General features: G+C 45.3%; 2 protein-coding genes across 22 annotated transcripts in view; one reads left to right on the top strand and one right to left on the bottom strand.

Moving 5' to 3' along the window:
- Positions 1-5,410: 5,410 nt before the first annotated feature.
- Positions 5,411-10,619, bottom strand: MPZ (myelin protein zero). 2 transcript variants are annotated; one of them, NM_001321056.2, is given in 6 exon segments: positions 5,411-6,648; positions 6,779-6,839; positions 7,000-7,135; positions 7,378-7,591; positions 7,928-8,094; positions 10,492-10,619. In NM_001321056.2, coding segments are annotated over 6 exon segments (939 nt in total). In that variant the 5' UTR covers positions 10,559-10,619; the 3' UTR covers positions 5,411-6,354.
- A 5,109-nt stretch (positions 10,620-15,728) lies between these two features.
- SDHC (succinate dehydrogenase complex subunit C) overlaps positions 15,729-21,081 on the top strand; it is a 44,174-nt gene continuing 38,821 nt past the window's right edge. For 17 of the 20 annotated variants that reach the window (XM_077997043.1, XM_077997014.1, XM_077997035.1 and 14 more), the window contains exon 1: positions 15,729-15,773. In XM_077997043.1, the coding sequence (XP_077853169.1) occupies positions 15,754-15,773 (20 nt within the window). In that variant the 5' untranslated portion in view covers positions 15,729-15,753. Of the gene's footprint in view, positions 16,224-21,081 lie in introns of all 20 variants that reach the window. The other 3 variants (XM_028846281.2, XM_077997026.1, NM_001193587.1) reach the window with 3 other exon arrangements.

Below are 21,081 nucleotides of genomic sequence, written 5' to 3'. Positions count from 1 at the left end.
TTGAGACGGAGTCTCGCTCTGTCGCCCAGGCTGGAGTGCAGTGGCCGGATCTCAGCTCACTGCAAGCTCCGCCTCCCGGGTTCACGCCATTCTCCTGCCTCAGCCTCCCGAGTAGCTGGGACTATAGGCGCCTGCCACCTCGCCCGGCTAGTGTTTTGTATTTTTTAGTAGAGACGGGGTTTCACGTGTTAGCCAGGATGGTCTCGATCTCCTGACCTCGTGATCCTCCCGTCTCAGCCTCCCAAAGTGCTGGGATTACAGGCGTGAGCCACCGCTGCCGGCCTGTATTTTTTAATAGAGAAGGAGTTTCACCATGTTAGCCAGGATAGTCTCAATCTCCTGACCTCGTGATCCGCCCGCCTCCGCCTCCCAAAGTGCTGGGATTACAGGGCTGAGCCACGGCGCCCGGCCACGACTGGCTAATTTTTGTATTTTTTGTAGAGATGGCAGTTTCACCATTTTGCCCAGACTGGTCTCGAACTCCTGGACTCAAGCAATTCACCCGCCTTGGCCTCCCAAAGTGCTGGGATTACAGGCATGAGCCAATGTGCCCAGCTGACAAAGGTTTTTAAAGGCAAAACGAGGAGGCTCACATAATTGTTTTGAAATATTAATAATTATCCTTTGCTACAATAATCAATAAAGACAATGCCAGTTGGAGAGTTGACAGACAGTTGTTGGGCAGATGTCCTTGTAGATGTAATTTTTGTGTAAGGTTGTGAACAGCCTTTGGGGCAAGGTTGCAGTTTTTCCATTTTTTTGTGTGTTGTTCGTTTAATTTCAACTTTTATTTTAGATTCAGGGAGTACATGAACAGTTTTGTTACATTGGTATACTGTGTGATGCTGAGGTTTGGGGTACAAATTACGCCATCACCATGTAGTGAACACAGTACCCAATAAGTAGTTTTTCAGCCCTTCCCTCCTCTTTCTTTCCCCTCAAATAGGCCCCAGTGTCTATTGTTCCCATTTCCATATGTACCTGATGCTTAGCTCTCACTTGTAAGTGAGAACATGCAAAGATAAAGAAAAAAATTTGGCTGCAATATAGTAGGCAAAATTCATTTGCAAGGAGATCAGAAAGCCATTTGATTATAGCCTAATCCAAATAGATTTATCATTTAATTTAATAATTTAATGGGGGAAAGAGAATATTTCAAAAACGTTTAATGTTTATTTCTCATAGAATTAAAAAAAAAAAATTATTTCCGGCCGGGTGTGGTGGCTCACGCCTGTAATCCCAGCACTTTGGGAGGCCAAGACAGATGGATCACCTGAGGCCAGGGGTTTGAGACTAGCCTGGCCAACATAGTGAAACCCCATTTCTACTAAAAATACAAAAGTTAGTTAGGCATGGTGGATGCCTGTAATCCCAGATACTTGGGAGGCTAAGGCAGGAGAATCGCTTGAACCCGGGAGGCGGAGGTTGCAGTGAGCCGAGATCATATCATCGCACTTCAGCCTGGGCAATAAGACCAAAATTCAGTTAAAAAAAAAAAAAAATTATTTCCATAGGTTTTTGGGGTACAGGTAGTGTTTGGTTACACGAGTAAGTTCTTTAGTGGTTATTGTGAGATTTTGGTGTATCCATCACCTGAGCAGTATACACTGAACCTAATTTGTAGTTTTTGTATCCCTCACCACCCTCACCCACTCTTTCCCTTGAGTCCCCATTTTGCATTCTTTTGTCATAGCTTTTGTTATCAAGTATTTATACATAAGAAGCTGTTTCTTCATAGCTCTCTCTGGCTCTGTTTGTCAGGGTTCTCTTTTGTTTTGTTTTGTTTTTTTGTTTGTTGGTTTTTTGTTTTTTGTTTTAGATGGAGTCTCGCTCTGTTGCCCAGGCTAGAGTGCAGTGGCATGACTTCAGCTCACTGTAGCCTCCACCTCCCAGGTTCAAGCGATTCTCCTGCTTCAGCGTCCTGAGTAGCTGGGATTACAGGCGAGCACCACTATGCCTGGCTAATGTTTTGTATTTTTAGTAGAATGGAGTTTCTGGTCTTGAACGCTTGACCTCAAGTGATCCACCCACCTTGGCTCCCAAAGTGCTGGGATTACAGGCATGAGCCACTGCGCTTGGCCCTGTTTTTCTTTTTTAACACGAGTGTCTCCATTTTGATTCTGACAACTTTCATATAGTGTTACTTAATAAATACTATAATTGGCCGGGCGCGGTGGCTCAAGCCTGTAATCCCAGCACTTTGGGAGGCCGAGACGGGTGGATCACGAGGTCAGGAGATCGAGACCATCCTGGTGAACACAGTGAAACCCCGTCTCTACTAAAACTACAAAAAAACTAGCCGGGCGAGGTGGCGGGCGCCTGTAGTCCCAGCTACTCGGGAGGCTGAGGCAGGAGAATGGCGTGAACCCGGGAGGTGGAGCTTGCAGTGAGCTGAGATCCGGCCACTGCACTCCAGCCTGGGCGACAGAGCGAGACTCCGTCTCAAAAAAATAAATAAATAAATAAATACTATAATTTTTTTCATACAGGTTATGTACCTTTCTTGTTAATTTTTGTTTCTGTTCTTTTTACTGTCATCAGTGGGCTTCCCCCTTATTTTCATTTCTAGCTAGATTTCTAGTTATAGACTGAAATTAATTTAATTTGTAATCACACCACCAGATTGACTTCTTAGTTCAATACTTGTCTAGTTGCATCTTATGGATTTCCTAGAAACACAATTATATTACCTGCAAATAAAGATAAGTTTCTCATCTATGTATACAGGTTGTTTCTCGTTCTTGGTTTATTATACTAGCTAAATTCCTCAAATATAATATTGAATATTATCAGTGATAATGTACGTACTGTCTTTTTTCTGTTTTAATGACAATGGCTGCGTTTCATATTTAATATGCTTTTTAAATGATTTTTTTTTTTTTTTTTTTTTTGAGACGGAGTCTTGCTCTGCCGCCCAGGCTGGGGTGCAGTGGCCGGATCTCAGCTCACTGCAAGCTCCGCCTCCCGGGTTCATGCCATTCTCCTGCCTCAGCCTCCCGAGTAGCTGGGACTACAGGCGCCCGCCACCTCACCCGGCTACTTTTTTGTATTTTTTAGTAGAGACGGGGTTTCACCGTGTTAGCTAGGATGGTCTCGATCTCCTGACCTCGTGATCCGCCCGTCTCGGCCTCCCAAAGTGCTGGGATTACAGGCTTGAGCCACCGCGCCCGGCCGCTTTTTAAATGATTTTTGAAAAATAGTCTCCATTATGTTTATTTCTATTCCTATTTTACTTAGAATGTTTTGTAGGAATAGCTACTAAAAAACAATTGCTTTTTCTTTTTACATCTCCTCTTGATAGAATTACGTTTTTTCTCCATGTTAATATAACATTCTGTTAGTAGATTTCCTAACACTGAACTATTCTTTCATTCCCAGAATAAATTCTTCATGGTCGTAATTCATTGTTTTATTAACTCATTGTGGAATTCTCTTTTGCAAATATTTTATTTAGACTTTTTGTATGTATATTCATAAATTGGGTTATAATCTTGGATTTTTTTTCATGGTTAACACTGAAAAAGGCTGTAAATTATTCTTAAAGTGCTCACATGCTTGGGCAACATTATTGCTATTATTAACAATGCACTGAGGATTGTGAACGATTTATTTCAAAGTAATAATCAGATGGGATTCAAAGTTTCCCATATAACAATGTGATTTCCCTTTACCTGAATCATTATTCTAGACTTTAGTTAATGCTTTACTGCAGAGGAAAGAAAGGCGGGATGTGGCTTACTTTGTTGAGGATTGTGAAAAATGGGGAGTCCTGGAAAAATCCACATTAAGTGTGCAATGCTTGTGAAAATGCCTAATGCAAAGGTTGCAAAATGTTGTCCCAGGGTACCAGGATTCTTGATGGAATAATAAATATTAAAATAATTGGGTAAACTGAGCTAGCAAAATGCAGGTGGCTGATAAATTTTAGAACAAAAGTGTAATTAAATGAGAAGCTTTGGGCTATACTCTAGCTCATAAGTAGCATAATGTTTCATTTGACTCTCTCTTTTTTTTTTTTGTTTTTTAATGAGACATAGTCTCGCTGTGTTGTCCAGGCTGGAGTGCAGTGGCATGATCTCGGCTCACTGCAACCTCCGCCTCCCTGGTTCAAGCAATTCTTGTGCCCTAGCTGCCCAAGTAGATGGGATTAGAAGGTGTGCACCACCATGCCCAGCTAATTTTTGTATTTTTAGTGGAGACGTTTAGAGAGGTGTTCAGCCATGTTGGTCAGGCTGGCCTCAACCTCCTGGCCTGAAGTCATCTGCCGGCCTCAGCCTCCCAAAGTGCTGGGATTACAGGCGTCAGCCACCGCATCCGACCTCATTTGACTCTCCTGACAGCCTGGGAAGTTTAAGCAAGGAACCCAGCTGCAACTATCTAATGAATAATGGACAGTTTAGCATCTTAACTAATAAGGAATCTTGGGCTTAAGATATTCCCAACTTTATTACTGGGTTGTGACTAAGTTTCCTCTCCCACTTCCCCCCAACAAAAGGCTATATATAATCTATTAGCTTTTATATTTAAATGAAGGAAGATTGATTTTTTTTTTAAGACATTGAAGACACCCCTCAAACAAATGGAAGCACTCTGGGTTTTGGTAGAGCTGGTGTTAATCATATCTTTAACTTCTTAACAAGGGGAAGAAATTACTTGTGGGCATTTTGGGTTTTCTTGTGCCATCGGTAATTCCCAGGGGAAAATGATACATATATGTCTTTCCACAATCAATTCAGGATACCAGGATATTAATGGTATACCTAAATTGACATACCAACAAACTAGCTAATGAGGTATTAACAGTATACCTATTAATAGGTAAACAGAGGTAAAATCATGTACCAACAAAACAAAGCAGTGTCTGTTTAGAGAGGTGAATGGGATTTGTGCTAATTTGTAAAGTGTACTACCTTAGGCAAGCACTAGAAACAAATATTAAACACCTTAATATTTAGTTGTATATCAACTTACAGTTTACAAAGTTTTCCATACACAGGATCCCATTTGATTATTACAAAATCCCTAGGAATTAAGCAGGGCAGATATCATTATCTCAGTTGTTTACGAGTACATAAACAAGCTTACCAAAGTCAGGTAACTGTCCTGGGGATCACACAGCTAGAGAGTGGCTGGGATGTTTTAAAATTCAGATCTTGGTGAAGACAGCTTCTGCGTTTTAACTCATATAAAAGCAGAGACTGGCAGAGTTTACAACGTAGTATAATCTCACTGATATTGAAGGTATGAATGTGTCTTGTGAGGCTATTTCAGAGTTCTTTCTAGTATACCCTATAACCCCACCCCCAAAAAACAAACTCAACAACTGAAGCCAAGTATGGAAGGTTGGGGATGAGATAAGGGGTAGGGATTATTCCCAGGAGAACTAGGAAATCGTAGACAAGGCAGCAGCTTCTGGAAATGTCAGTGTTTATTAAACATTTAAGGACATTTGGAGGTTTGAGAAGAAATATACAGAATGTAGAAAAATCCTAAGAATCCCCTGTGGCTGGAGTGCAGCCTCTTCCTCCCCCCCAACCGTTTGTTTTTCCTACTTTTTGTTTGGTTGTTTAAAAACCATTTCTTAAGGCTCATTTTCCCCCTCCTCCACTCCCTGACCTATGAGGATCCATTTTGTCTCTCTCTCTCTCTCTCTCTTTCCTCAAGACCTGGAGTCCCAGAACAGTGCTCCAAAGTGGTCAGGGGGCACCAATGCTATACCGAAGTGTGAGGATGAGGGGCCCCTCTGCTTGGGCTGGCTCTTCATTAAGGACTTAAGTGGGGGTGACAAATTGCAAAAGCCACATGACGTCATTGGTCCTCAGTCATGGGTGTAAGGGCAGAGGATGAGCACAGGTAAACAAACAAAGAATGGATTAAAAAATAAAAAAAAAATAACCTAAATAAACCCTGAAGGAGAGTCTGATCTGAGTGCTCTGGGTATTAGCTGGGGGGGACAGAGTATGGAGCTGGGCCACCTAGTAGAGGGAAGGGAGGGAAGGGAAACAGCCAGGGGGACAGGCTGGGGGATGCAGGAGATGGGAATGCCAGGTGGCCTGGACTTGAGGCAGAGGGTATCAAGGTGCCTTTCTTCTCGGTGCCCAGGCGGACAAGCACCAAACACACAGCCCCTGGGGCAGGTGAGGGGTAGGATTAGCTCCTGGGCTCCCAGAAAGCCAGGGGTGAAGGTGGGGGAGAATACAATTGCCTGGGGAATGAATTCTGGAATGAAACTTACATCTCAAAGGGAGGTGAGGGCGGGGCAGGGCGGGGGAGCAAGGAGGGAAAGCACCTAGACCGGGGTAAGAGGAGTCTAGGTCCCCCTGCTCTGGCAGGGCGTGGGGTAGGGGGTGGCGATCACTTGTCCGAGTCCAGGCCCATCATGTTCTTGAGGGCGTTTTTGAGGCTGGTTCTGCTGGGGGACTTGACAGCAGGCCGGAGCTCCGAGCTCTGCTCATCCTTTCGTAGCTCCATCTCGATGACCACCACCTTTGCGCCTTTGGCGGATTCCACCCCTAACCCCCGATCCCCCGCCCGGCCCGCTAACCGCTATTTCTTATCCTTGCGAGACTCCCCCAGCCCCTTGGCCTTCTTCTCACTGGCAGCTTTGGTGCTTCTGCTGTGGTCCAGCATGGCATACAGCACTGGCGTCTGGCGGAGGGGCGCACACATCAGTCACCGAGCGATTGGGGCTTGACTGTTCCCATCCCACCCCTCACTGTTGCCCGGCGGCTCCCAGGTTTCTCCTTCCCATCTTGTCGAGGCCCCAAGTCCCACTAACCTGCCGCCCGCGCTTCGACGAGTCCTTTGCTGGCTTGTGCAATTTCCCCTTCTCCATGGCACTGCAAGAAGACAGACTGCTGTACGTTTGGCCTCGCCGGAACCCCTTGCACCGCGGACACAGCTTCCTCTTCCCCTTGGCCCTCCCACTCACTGGAGTAGTCTCCGCCCAGATGGGGGATAGTGGGGAGAGTGGGAGGGGAGCTAGGCTCCGCCCCTTACCTGAGCCTCCTCTGCAGGGCCGCCTGCCTGCGTAGCCAGCAGTACCGAACCACGTAGAAAAGCAGCAGCAGCAACAGCACCACCCCGAGGACACCCCCGATCACAGCTCCCAGAACCACCCCGTACCTAGTTGGCACTAGGGGGGTGAGAAAAGAAGTGGGAGAATGAGCAGGGCCCTGTATCTGTGGTTCCTAGTCCGCGTCTATGCCCTGCATTGAGGATGTAGGACTCCCAGCCAAAACTGCCTTCTGCCCACGCTCCCAGAGCCTGAATGAAGGTCCCTAGGGCGGGCTTTTTGCCTCTTCCCCCAGCCTGTCAGTCCTCCCTGATCCCCTCCCAAACTGCTTCCCATACCCTTGTCCCCATCCCCTCTCACACCTTTTTCAAAGACATACAGCGTGACCTGAGAGGTCTTGCCCACTATGTCTGGAGGGTTTTTGACGTCACAAGTGAACGTGCCATTGTCACTGTAGTCTAGGTTGTGTATGACAATGGAGCCATCCTTCCAGCGAGGGTCCCCTACCCACTGGATGCGCTCTTTGAAGGTCCCCACCTCGTCAATGTAGGGTTGTCCCTTGGCATAGTGGAAGATCTATGAGGAATGAGGGGGGAAGCATGTGAGAGGACCCTAATGAGAACACAGCTATCAAAGCTTAGCTCCAGAATTTGTTACAGAAAGGGGAGGGGGAAAAAAAAAAAAAAAAAAAAAAAGCTTCGCTTCAGCCTCAGGGTAAGGGATCTTGGGCTGGAAAGGGTACTGCTGGGGAAGGGAGGACAATGTAGTCAGGGTGACAAAGATTGCTATTTACCTTGCCAAATTTGGGGTTATGGCTCAAAAAGGATTTCCCCCTCCTTAGCCCAAGTTATCTTTTTTGTTGTTCTTCGAAGCACTTTGTTTTCCAACCCCAGGATTCCCCCAGGCACTCACCGAAATGGCATCTCTGCCCCCTTCAGGCTGGTAGCGCCAGGTGAAGGAGATGTCATCTGAGACCCACTCACTGGACCAGAAGGAGCAGTGCAGGGTCACCCGGGAGCCCACAGCACCATGGACCTCCCTGTCGGTGTAAACCACGATGGCCTGGGCCGGGGACAGCACTGCAAGCACAAAGTGGGGAATCAGAAGCACTTATGGGCCCAGTAAGGGATACAGAGGAAGTGAAATCAGTAGGAAATCAAGTGCCGAGTCACAGGTCAGAGGCCAATTTGGAAAAGAAACAACAAATTCTGAGCCTCAAGTATCTGGGGACTAACTGAACAGCTGATCATAAATGCTGTATCTGTCAAGCTCTCTTCAGCATGTCTGTAGAGGAGATGAAATCCGCAGTAACAGAATTCTCTTGCGGACTTCCAGAGATTGGGTTCCGTCTCTAAGTCTCATTTCTTCTTTGGGTCAGTATCTAACTCTTAAGCTATCCTTTAGATGCAGTGTTCAAAATTTTTAAAATTTATTATAAATTATACAGGTAATACATATTGTGTTCTTATAAACTATTCAAGCAATAGAAATAAAAACAAAAGTCTCCTTTGACACTCAGCCCAATAAATTCTTTTCCTGTATTCCCTTCCAAGATGTAACAAGTTATCCATTTAATATGAAACAAACTCAATATAAACTCAATAAACTCAAGATATACATGTACTTACAACAAATAGTTTTGTTTTGTGGATTTTTTTTTTACATACATATTGCATTGTATTCTAGTGTTTTTTTGCTTAAGAACTTACGTATCTAGAGGAGCTTTCCCTGTTGATTCATAGATATCAATCTTATTTTAACAGCTGCATTGGATTTTGCAATACAGCAAACTCAAATTTCTTGCAGAAAAAAATGAAGATAACTAGAAAATATAAGCCTTCTTCCTTGGTACAACTGTCCTCATTGCTGAATCCCTGGTTGCCATACAGCTTGCTCTTGACTGGGAAGTCAGGAAGGGAAGGACCTCATACCCCTCTCAGCTGGGTGCAGAGCAAGACCCCAAGCCTACAGCTCAGATGACTCTACATGTGAGCCCTCTGTGGTTCAACCGTCCTCACCTTTCTCTTGTCCATTCTGGCCCAGTGCCACCCCCAAGACTTACCCACACAAGGAAGGTCATTCCAGAGAGACTATGTGTGTGGGCTGGCCCCAGGGAGGGGCAACTGTAGACCTTTTTGTTCTACAGGAGTGGGAGGTGGCAACCAAACAAAGTCCCATTGTCTGACCAACGTTGGGGGGCCCATGCCACCCCTACTTCCACCCCAATTGTCCTGAATCTCTCACCTCAGCATGCAATACCATGTATTTACTTCCTGGAACTTCCACCTTAGAACCTTCTTGGGAATCCCCCTTGTGTAACACGGGAGATAATTCACTGGCTATAACTTCTATTCCTCCTGTTACAATATCAGCCATTGCCCTTCTCAGCTCTGCTCAATGGTTCTATGAGTGGAACAAGTGTTGAGACAGAACTCTCCCTCTTCCTTATACATCAATATTCCTTCCCCCTATTTCCCTCACTATGCCCTTCTCCAACTCTCTATCTTTAACATTTTCTCAGGGTACCCCCAAATAGCCCAGTACAACCCAGAAGAGTCTAGGGCTCAAGCAGCTGACAGCAGAGAACTGTGGGCATCCTGGCCAGCCCCCTTTCCCTTGATATCCTCCCCACCACCCCCACTTGCCTATGGCTCACTCATTGCACTAGGATTCAGGGCAGTTCAGAGAAGGGAAGGGGCCATTCCAATAATCCTGCTTTGACCTCTTGCTCACCCAACATCTGTCAGGGGCAAGGAAAGGGCTGGTCAGCTTATGAAGGAAGACAGCTTTAGAGGGACAAGATCCCAGAATCTCATAGAATCTCGCTCCATTCACCCACACAACAGGTGAGGAGCCACAAAGAGACAAAAAGTCTGAGGAGCTGAGACCACAAATCTGGGCTCCTTACTTAGATCACACTCTCTTTTTCCTTCTGGGAAACTAAGGTTAAGGCACCTCCTGCACTGCTAGGGGACGAGTGGGAATCAAACCCAGGTGATGTTTGAGCCTGTTCCTTCACACAATCTAACACTGCTTCCCACCATGGCTCTGGGGGCATGCTACTATTTCCAACCTGGGTCCAGCCATGCCCACCACTCAGGGAAGCTTGCTACACTCTCTTTTACCCTTTCTCTTCAAATAAAACCTCTACCGCCTCCCTCTAAATGCATTTTTTTTTCTTGTTTTTCATATATATATATAAATTTTACAGATGAAGTCTGGCTATGTTGTCCAGGCTGGTCTCCAACTCCTGGGGCTCAAATAATTCTCCCACCTCGGCCTCCCAAAGTGCTGGGATTACAGGCGTGAGCCACCGTGCCCGGCCGGCCGCATATTTTTTCTTTCTGAATATAATGTCACCTTCCTGCTCCTGCTTGCTCTTTCTTTGGTTGCAGTGGGGAGTGCAGCAAAGGCAGTGGGGATTGCTGAGAGACACCTGAGTCCCAAGGCTCCCAGAGTAGGGTGGCTCCACTTACCCAAAGAAGAGAAGAGCAGCACAGCCAGGATAGGGCTGGGGCTGGATGAGGGAGCCCCAGGAGCCATAGCTGGGGCAGGGCCCCGGAGCATCTGTGGGGTTGAGAAAGTGGGGGACCAGAAACTGAACGGGGGGTTCCTGGAACCTGCTTAAAATCCCCTGGAGCCCCAGCATGAGGGGGCTGTCCTCAGCGAGTAACCAATTGCAGCCTGGCATGTGCAGTTGAGAGGTGGTGGGGAGGGGGGCAGAGTGCAGGGAGCAGAAGGGGCATTGTATAGTATGGGTGGAGGGGTGGGGGGACACATACCACCCCATACACAGAGGGCTTTGTGTCCACTGGCCTCCCCCTGCCCCAGGCTGGAATGTTGCGGGGGGCGGGGGGGTGGTGAAGGAGAGGGACAAAAACAGGGACACAGACACACTTCTCTGAGGGATAGATAGGGAACCTTAATTTAAAGGCCATAAAAAGGGATTCCTCCTCAGTCTCCTTGCCTGAGAGGTGCTGCCTCAGAGCCCTAGGAACTAGAGGCAGGTTTTCCCAAGAGAACTCTGAAAATAGGGTATCCCTTGTTATCTCCACTAATGTGGGCTGCATTATAGACTTCTTGAGATGACCAAGTCCTATGGGAGTTTTATTCCTCACACCTCCCTGTATCCTGTGCGATTCTTCCCAGATAGACGTTTTTCTCCACTGGACTATTTCCAGGCAAGAAGCCCCTGACCTTTCCCTCTTTGTCGAGAAGTCCTTCAGTGCTTCATGCTGCTGTTGAAGTCCATTTCAGTTTATTTCAAGGCTACAAAATTGTGTTGAGTGCCAGCAATATGTAAAGTATGATAATGCAGGTAATAGAGAGAGGAATAAAAATTAAGTCCTTCCCGCAAGGAATTGAAAATTTGGTTTGGGGAGGTGGAGGTGGGAAGATCAGAGGACAAACCCATCAACAGTCAACTATAATAAGCCATAATACTTCCATGAGTAATGAACAAAATGCTGGGAATACAAAAGAGGAGTGCACACAACTGCAACATCAGGAAGACTGAGTAAGTTATATGAGATATTAAAGACAAAATAAACTTTATTTAATAAATGAAGTTTATGTCAGGCACAGTGACTGACACCTGTAATCTCAGCACTTGCGTATTGGTACACTTATGCAGGAGGATCACCTGAGTTCAGGAGTTTGAGACCTGTCTGGGTGACATAGCAAGACCTCACCTTTACTAAAATTTTTTAAAAAATCAGCTGGGCATGTTGTCACATGTTTGTAGTCCCAGCTACTTGGGAGCCTGAGGCAGGAAGATCGCTTGAACCTGGGAAATCAAAGCTGCAGCAAGCTATGACTGCGCCACTGCTTTCCACCCTGGGCTACAGAATGAAACTCTGTCTCAAAAATAAATAAATAAGTAAATAGTCAAACAAATAAATAGTTCAGAGGGAAGAATGGTTGTGTCTGGGAGACAATGTTAGATATGAACCAGTCCTGAAGGATGACTGTCATTTTGGAAAGGAAGATGGGGAGGTTACCAGAAGATAGAACAGCAAAAGCAAGGACAAAGAGGTGAGAGAGACAGAGAGAGAAAGAGAGAGAATGTGTGTGTGTGTGTGTTTGTGTATGTGTGTATATACAAGATGTAGGTTTCTGAAGTGTTGGATATATTCAGGGCAGATCTTGTGCCATCCACTTTGACTTGATTTGGGGAGACTTCAAGTGGCATAGTCGGAAATGAGACCAGACAGGAAAGTTGAAGTCAATTTGTGAAAGGCCTTAAATGACAGGTGAAAGAAGGTGAATTCAATTTGGCACATCATGAGAATCTAAAGGTGTTGGGGTGGAGTCAGCAATGGGGATGTCTACATAACCAGAGCTGAGGTTTTTTGGTTTGTTGAGGCAGTCTCGCTCTGTTGCCTAGGCTGGAATGCAGTGGCATGATCATGGCTCACTGCAGCCTTGACCTCTGAGGCTCAAGCAATTGTCCTACCTCAGCTTTCCAAGTAGCTGGGAATTACAGGCACATGCCAGCATGCTGGGCTAGTTTAAAAAAAACAAATTTTTTTTTTTTTTTCCAGAGACAAGGTCTTGCTCTGTGGCCCAGGCTGTAGTGCAGTGGTGTGGTCATAGCTCACGGCAGCCTCAACCTCTCAGGTTCAAGCGATCCTCCTGCTTCAGCCTCCAGATTAGCTGAGTGACAGGCAGGCACCACCACAGCCAGCTAATTTTTAAATTTTTTGTAGAGATGGGGATCTCACTATGTTGCTCAAGTTGGTCTTGAACTCCTATACTCAAGTGATCCTCCTGCCTTGGCTTCCCTAAGTACTGGGATTACAGGTGTAAGTCACCGTGCCTGACCTCTAGAGGTTAATTTAAGTGGGGTGGTCATTGTTATTCCTGCTATGAGACCACTGCAGGCTCACCCAGTGAAGGCCAGTGTCCTGGTACCTTCCTGGCATCTCATTAGACTACAGTCCTGGTGGGTTTGGTCAATAGTATTAGATTTGGGTTGTGGAATTCTAAATATGGGATTGCTTATGAAGTCCATAGGCAAAATCATCATCATTGACAAATGTTTACAGGGTGTTGTAGTCAACATTTCTATAAAACAGCAATTCAAAGTACAAAAAAAACAAAAAAAACAAAAACCCAAAACTCTCCCCTCCAAAATTTCCACCTAACTCCACCTCCCAACTGTAAGTCATCATTTTCTCCTGACTTAACCACTCCTTTTATCTATACCCTTTTCAAGGGGTTGTTGCTACTTTCTTTGTCGCATTTCTTTGTTGATCCTGCTAAGACTATAACCTTCTTGGGGATAATACAAACATCTGTATCTTTGAACCCCCTATAGAACTTTTCATGGACTGACAAAAAGTCGGTAACTACATGCTAAATGAAATTATTAGTATTTATTTATTTATTTATTTATTTATTTATTTATTTTTTTGAGACAGAGTCTTGCTCTGTCGCCCAGGCTGGGGTGCAGTGGCCGGATCTCAGCTCACTGCAAGCTCCGCCTCCCGGGTTTAGACCATTCTCCTGCCTCAGCCTCCCGAGTAGCTGGGACTACAGGCGCCCGCCACCTCGCCCGGCTAGTTTTTTGTATTTTTTAGTAGAGACGGGGTTTCACCAGGTTAGCCAGGATGGTCTCGATCTCCTGACCTCGTGATCCGCCCGTCTCGGCCTCCCAAAGTGCTGGGATTACAGGCTTGAGCCACCGCGCCCGGCCAATTATTAGTATTTAAAGAGCTGAGCGGGCTGGGAGCGGCAGCTCACACCTATAATCCCAGCACTTTGGGAGGCCGAGGACAGTGGATCACTTGAGGTCAGGAGTTCGAGCCCAGCCTAGCCAATATGGTGAAATTCCGTCTCTACTAAAAATACAGAAAATTAGCAGGGCATGCTGGTGCACGCCTGTAATCCCAGCTACTCAGGAGGATGAGGCAGGAGAATCGCTTGAACCTGGGAGGCAGAGGCTGCAGTGAGCTGAGACAGCGCCATTGCACTCCAGCCTGGGAGAGAGAGTGAAACTCTGTCTCAAAAAAAAAAAAAAAAAAAAAAAAAAAAAAAAAAAAAAAGAAAGAAAAAGAAAGAAAGAGAGAAAAAAGCCAAAAAAGATCTGAGTGAAAGAGGCATTCCTTGGGTTTGTTAACGTGAAGCTCCAGAGAGCCAAGTCAATGACTGGAGGTTCGATAGCACAAAACTGTTATTTAAATATAACTTTCTAACGAATAAGTTGTTCATTAAATAAAACTTGTTGTTTGAGGTACCCATCATTGAACGTGGGGGGTAGAGTCTTGAAGATCAGCTGTCAGGGATGTTGCAGAGGAGATCCCTGCATGGATAGAAGATTGGATTAGAGAGCCTCTTCCAATCCTAAAGTGTATGAATGTGCTTTCTTTGTCAAGCATTACAGAAACGCAAAGTAGTATTAGTCATCTGATGCAGAAATAAGTGAATTTGTGCTATTTAAATGCTGAAGTGCAGGGATGCTAAATATACATGAGATCTGAATAGTAATATAATTGAGTATTTTTTTTTTTTGTAAAAATAGGAGTTGCTCTAGGCTGTTCCTTTTACTCCTTTCCACCCTACTCCCCACAACAGCAAGAACTTTTGCTCTCTGTTTCCTTCCTTTATCATTTGCTCTTCTTCATTCTTCAGTCTTGAGTGCTCGGCAGTTGATTCCTGTGCTTGGGTTCCTTAAAACTGTATATATATATATATAAATCAAAGCGTGTTCTCCCCCTCACTCCGGCTTCTTCTAGCTGGGGGTGTCACCCACACAGCGCTGAAACAAGGAACAAGGGAGCATTGTCCTCGGCTAGTGGGCGCCTGGTTCATGTGGCAGCTCAAACCCAGGAATTGTGCGGTCTAATCGAGGTGGTTAGATGAGGCTCCTCGTTTTCGGGAATTGTGGTCCGTAAGGGCCTCTCGAGGCCCCTCTCCACATTCCTCAACTTAGGTCACAATTTATGTATCTGTCTGGTTAAAGCTTCGTATTAGAACGGGAGGGAGCCCAAAGTATCTTTTTTCTTGGGTGTCTCAACCGGCCAATCACATTTTTAGGCCGACCTGGAGGCAGGGGGAACGCAACAGACTGCGAAGTCCTTAAAGAAGAATCTAAACAAGTCCGCCGTTCGCTGTTTGGGAGTGTGATGCAAAATAAGTATGTACGCAGGTGGAACGTAGACTGCAGATTTTGAGCCAGCGGCGTTTCTGCCCAAATCCTGGCAAATTCCGGTAGAAGTCAGTGGCAGGAAGCGGGAAAGGAGACTAAAAAATCAGAAAACGGCCGGGCGTGGTGGCTCACACCTGTAATCTCAGCACTTTGGGAGGCCGAGGCGGGCGGATCACGAGGTCAGGAGATCCAGACCATCCTGGATAACATGGTGAAACCCCGTCTCTACCAATAATACAAAAAACTAGCCGGGCGTGGTGGCGGGCGCCCGTAGTCCCGGCTACTCGGGAGACTGAGGCAGGAGAATGGCGTGAACCCGGGAGGCGGAGCTTGCAGTGAGCCGAGATCGCACCACTGCACTCCAGCCTGGGCGACCAGCGAGACTCCGTCTCAAAAAAACAAAAAACAAACAAAAAAACCCCCCAGAAAACAACCAGCAAACCAGCTGGGTAGAGCTGAGCGGAGAAGCTCCAGAGCCTTTTAAAGAGACTGTCCACATCACACCCCCAACTCCAACCCCCTCCCGCGCGCCTCCGCCCTCAGGTGGCGGGGCCTCCTGGCGTCACTTCCGTCCAGACCGGAACCCAAGATGGCTGCGCTCTTGCTGAGGTGACTTTAGTGTGGGACTAGGAGTTGGTGTCCGCGGCCCTCCGGAGACCTGAACTGGCCCCTCACGTTTTGCTGATAACTCTTTATCCTGTGCCTGGGCAGGGAAAGGACCCATGGGTGTGGAGGCCAAGCGCTCGGGGATCCTAGAGACCCCTTTTCCCATCCCCCGCAGCCGCTCCCGTGCGTTCCATAGGGCTTCGGGGTCGCTGATTTCGTATCGAGGGGCGCTCGGCTCTTGCCCCTTCTGTTTTCCCCACCTCGTCTAGTACTTCTAACGCAAATTGCTCTTGGGCTTGCATCCAGAGCGGAGCTCTGAGAAAATAACTTAAAGGTCAGCCACCCATGGGTCCTACGATTTCGAGAGCGTATTTAGACATTTAGCTTCGGAGAGAGAGATCTTGTGTATTTTGCCTTTGCTTCGAATGCCTTCAAACAGCAGCTGCTCCCGCCGTGAGTGGGCGCTGTCTGGGTTCCCAGTCGGCTGCTGGCAAACGGTGCAGAAGGCCTGGATCCCTACTGGGGTGGTGATTAGCATTAGCACCCGGGGCAGACCTCTGCAGCCCCAAAGCAGCCCGGGCAATTCATTTTTAGTTCATCTTTTTATTTGGGAGGGAGAGTGAGTGTCCCAGTTTTTCTCCAAAATGTGAATTAGTTGTCCAGAGAAATACCCTAGATTTTCTTTCATTCTCAACTTTCCGCTATCTAGGTCTCATTCTCAACTCAGCCTCTCTAGTCACAGCGACTAGCGTCTTTAGACACGCCTGGTACAAATCCCAGCATAGTTTTGTGCCAGCCTTATTTTTGGAAATTGTTTGTTATGGAAAGTTAGCTTCAATGCTGTTGAGATTTCAATCCCTGATTTCCCCAAATGTGTTCTCATTTCTCTTTCCACTTCAGTCACCCAGTTTAAAAATAGAGGGACTTTGTTTAGTTTTTCTGTGGCAAAATGATTCCTCTTGGAGTTGAAATCAGGGATATCTTAGTCCTTCGTTTTCGCCCTGTTTTTCATCTCCATATGTATCTTCTTTCTAAGGTATGCCAAGGCTTGTCTTGCCAGTGCTGCCTTCTTTATTCCAGATGGTTTGACCATAATTGAATGCTTTTGAATTCTCTGATATATTTTGGTATCGATGTTAGGGGGTTTTGGTAGAATTAACATTTAGTTTGAAATGATCATATTGGTTCCAAACAGTTCATTTTAGGAGTTTTGGGATTAGTATTTAGAAGCTGAGGATCTTTATACTCATTAAGTGTATCCATACGGTATCATTTTGAGTTGTGCAGCGCCATCCACACTAGGATTCAATGCCAAGAAAGGTATATTTTTCATTAGTGGTAATCTGAAGCTCTCATCGAAAGGACACCTCTTTTTCTCATAAGGGCTTTTTTTAGGAGGAGAAATGAGGAATTAAAAATTTTTTTTTTCTTGATAGAAGTTCCCAGTCTAATTCCATTTCGCTAGAGGGATTTGGAACTGTTTATAATGTGCTGATTTAATCTCAAAAGAAAGTATCTTCTAAGAAATCCTAGGAACTGATTTCTGGTTCTACATTTATTTTGGACAAGTCAAGGTCATTGATTCCATGGCTGTGGTTTCCTCATTTGTGTTGCAAATGGCAATAACTTGGGCCCACTTAAGAGAAATATTGGTTAAACTTTTTTTTGTTCTTTTTTTTGTTCTTTTTATTTATTTATTTTTTTGAGACAGAGTCTGGGTCTGTCACCCAGGCTGGAGTGCAGTGGCCAGATCTTGGCTCACTGCAAGCTCCGCCTCCTGGGTTCACGCCATTCTCCTGCCTCAGTCTCCCAAGTAGCTGGGACTACAGGTGCCTGCCACCTCGCCCGGCTAGTTTTTTGTGTTTTTTAGTAGAGACGGGGTTTCACCAGGTTAGCCAGATGGTCTCGATCTCCTGACCTCGTGATCCGCCCGTCTCAGCCTCCCAAAGTGCTGGGATTACAGGCTTGAGCCACCGCGCCCAGCCTTTTTTTTTTTAAGCCTCTTCTATGTGTCAGACATTATTATAGGTACTGTGGATCCAAGGCCGGGTGCAGTGGCTCATGCCTGTAATCCCAGCACTTTGGGAGGCCGAGGCGGGAGGATCACCTGAGGTCAGGAGTTGGAGACCAGCCTGACCAACATGGAGAAACCTCATCTCTACTAAATATACAAAAATTTGCCTGGCATGATTGTGGGTGCCTGTGGGTGCCAGTAATCCCAGGTACTTGGGAGGCTGAGGCAGGAGAATTGCTTGAACCTGGGAGGTGGAGGTTGCAATGAGCTAAGATTGCGCCATTGCGCTCCAGCCTGGGCTACAAGAGTAAAACTCCATTTCAAAAACAGAAACAAAATTAGCCGGGATTGCTGGCACATGCCTGTAATCCCAGCTACCCGGGAGGCTGAGGCAGGAGAATCACTTGAACTCGGGAGGTGGAGGTTGCTGTGAGCTGAGATTGCACCATTGCACTCCAGCCTGGGCAACAAGAGCGAAACTCTGTCTCAAAAAAATAAAAAAAATTTAAAAAGTACTATGGTACTATGGATCCAAAATATTTGAGTCCTATCCTTGAGCTCAAAGTCTAGCAGGGAGATAAATAGATTAATTATTAAACCACATAAGAAATATTGATAGATATAAACAAGTGTGAGAGCATGGCAGACATAGCAAGTAAGCTAAAGAAGTGGTGATCTTACTATCCAGGAATTGGTTTTTTTTTTTTTTGAGACTGAGTCTCGCTCTGTCACCCAGGGTGGAGTGCAGTGGTATGATCTTGGCTCACTGCAACCTCTGCCTTCTGGGTTCAAGTGATTCTCCTACCTCAACCACTCAGGTAGCTGGGATTACAGGGGTGTGCCAGTATGCCTGGCTAATTTTTGTATTTTTGGTAGAGATGGGGTTTTACCCTGTTGGCCAGGCTTGTCTCGACCTCCTGACCTCAAGTGACCCACCCACCTTGGCCTCTCATAGTGCTGGGATTACAGGCATGAACTACCACACTGGCCCTTAGGAATTGAGTTTTGAAGGATGAATTTAACAGGCTCTGAGGGAGGCTCTAGTCAGAGAACAGCATGAGCATGTGGTCAAAAGAGGGTTTGCTGTATCTGGACGTAATGTAATGTTCAGTGTGGCAGAATTACAGTGGATTGAAAGAAATTTGTGGGAGGTTAGGTACAGAGAGTTGGCCACTTTGTGAAGTGCGTTGTTTGCCCACAGTTTGGATCTTACACTGTAAGCAGTGGGAAATTGTTAAAGACTTTTAGGCAGAAGAATGATGAAACCATGTTATTTTATTTATTTTTCAGTAAATTAGTGTTGGTGGTATTGAATGATATATAAGAGATCGGTGCGAGGGAGATCAGTTCAGGAGCTCTTGTTACAGTCCTAGTGAGAAATGAAGACGATATAGACTATAGCAATGGATTGGAATGAATTTTCCTAGCTATTAATGATAGGATTGGGTGATGCCATGCATACATATGGAGGGGTGGTGAAAGAAAATAAATCAAGGATGACTTAGCTTATAGTTTGGTAGTTGGGTGGTAATAATCATTAACAAGAACTTTTGTATACAAATTATTATTCATCATGTCATTCAAAGTTATATATCTATTTTATTGTTGCTGTTACCTAGACATTTTTGAAACTTTTTGGTATACCATTAGATCAAGTTTAGAAACTCATTATATTACAGTCATATAATATATGACTATAATAGGATAAATTATAGTCACATCTTGTTTTGGACTAAAAATGATATTCAGTTTGATCACATGGACTTGGCTTTGAATAACTTTTTTTTCCAGAAATCAAATTTATTTTCAGTAGATGAGTATTTTTGTCACCACTGAGGGTTTTAGAAAGAATGCAATGCAAATTCTAAAGACGTTAGGGAGACCAGTGATAATATCTTACATATATATGTGGTGTTTTGTAGTTTAGACAATGCTTTCCTGTATGTTTTCTTGTGCAGTCCCCTCAGCAACCAATAAGGTAGGTATTATCAATGCCATTTTATAATTGAAAACGCTGATGCTCAATGACTCACTCAAGTTATACAACTTATTCTAAGATTTCAGGCTTGATTTTTTACTTTCCAATGTTATTTTTACATTACTGTTGCTGCCTCAATCCAGAGAAGAGTTTAAAAAATGATTTGAGCAATGATTACATTTTGGGGAGACATGTTAACGCATTTAGAAGGGGCAGCAATAACTAGAAATTATAAGTTCTGGCTTGTCAATTAAAAATACAGAGTTCCTGTTTTCACATGAAAGGGAAGGATATGGCCGGGCGCGGTGGCTCAAGCCTGTAATCCCAGCACTTTGGGAGGCCGAGACAGGCGGATCATGAGGTCAGGAGATCGAGACCATCCTGGGTAACACAGTGAAACCCCGTCTCTACTAAAAATACAAAAACTTAGCCGGGCGAGGTGGCAGGCGCCTGTAGTCCCAGCTACTCGGGAGGCTGAGGCAGGAGAATGGCGTGAACCCAGGAGGCGGAGCTTGCAGTGAGCTGAGATCCGGCCACTGCACTCCAGCCTGGGTGACAGAGCGAGACTCCGTCTCAAAAAAAAAAAAAAAAAAAAAAAAAAAAGAAAGGGAAGGATAGATAATTACTTTTGTCAGATTTCAAATAAGGTTATGGCATTTGTGCAGCTAGTTTCTGTGAGGGCCTTGTAGAAAGTTTACATTGATATTTGTCTCGGAAACAATAGCGCTAGACAGAGAGGGCACGCCATAGATTCCAACCCACATCTGCAAACTCTTGCTGGGTAGCTGAGTGACTGGGCCTAGCCTGGTGTGAGGAATGCGTGCCCTGCAACTTCAGAGTCACAATTCAATTGATTAAAAGAGATTTGTTCCCACTTCTTTCTGGGAGCCTTGGGTATACAATGTCTGTATTCACCTCTTGCCTTCAAAGCTGGAAAGAGGGAAGAGCTGAAGAAGGAAGTGTTGGTTAGATTTTTTCCTTCAAATAGTGGGCCCTTCTAGTGTACTAATGTGAAACATACAACTTTTGAAAAGTTTGTCCATCTAATATCAATGGTGTGAGGGACATCATGAGCTTTTTTAGAAGATCATTAGATCTTTATGAGACCTTGTATCCTAGTGCCTTGCAAGTAGTGGATATGCAATAAACTTTTGTAGAATCAATGTATTTTTAAGTTTTAGTTCCAGAAATTCACTCTATTTACCTTCTTAAATGCTTTTGGAAAGATTTGATATAATGATGTGACTGAAGGGTATAATGGTTGTGTGTTTTTCATAATACACGATGAGCATCCCTTTTCTGAAAAGCTTTGGACCAGA

Source organism: Macaca mulatta, chromosome 1 (genome assembly GCF_049350105.2).
Source record: "Macaca mulatta isolate MMU2019108-1 chromosome 1, T2T-MMU8v2.0, whole genome shotgun sequence".
NCBI classification, from domain to species: domain Eukaryota; kingdom Metazoa; phylum Chordata; class Mammalia; order Primates; family Cercopithecidae; genus Macaca; species Macaca mulatta.
The sequence above is the reverse complement of the archived record's forward strand: the minus strand, read 5'-3'. Positions and strand labels throughout refer to the sequence as shown.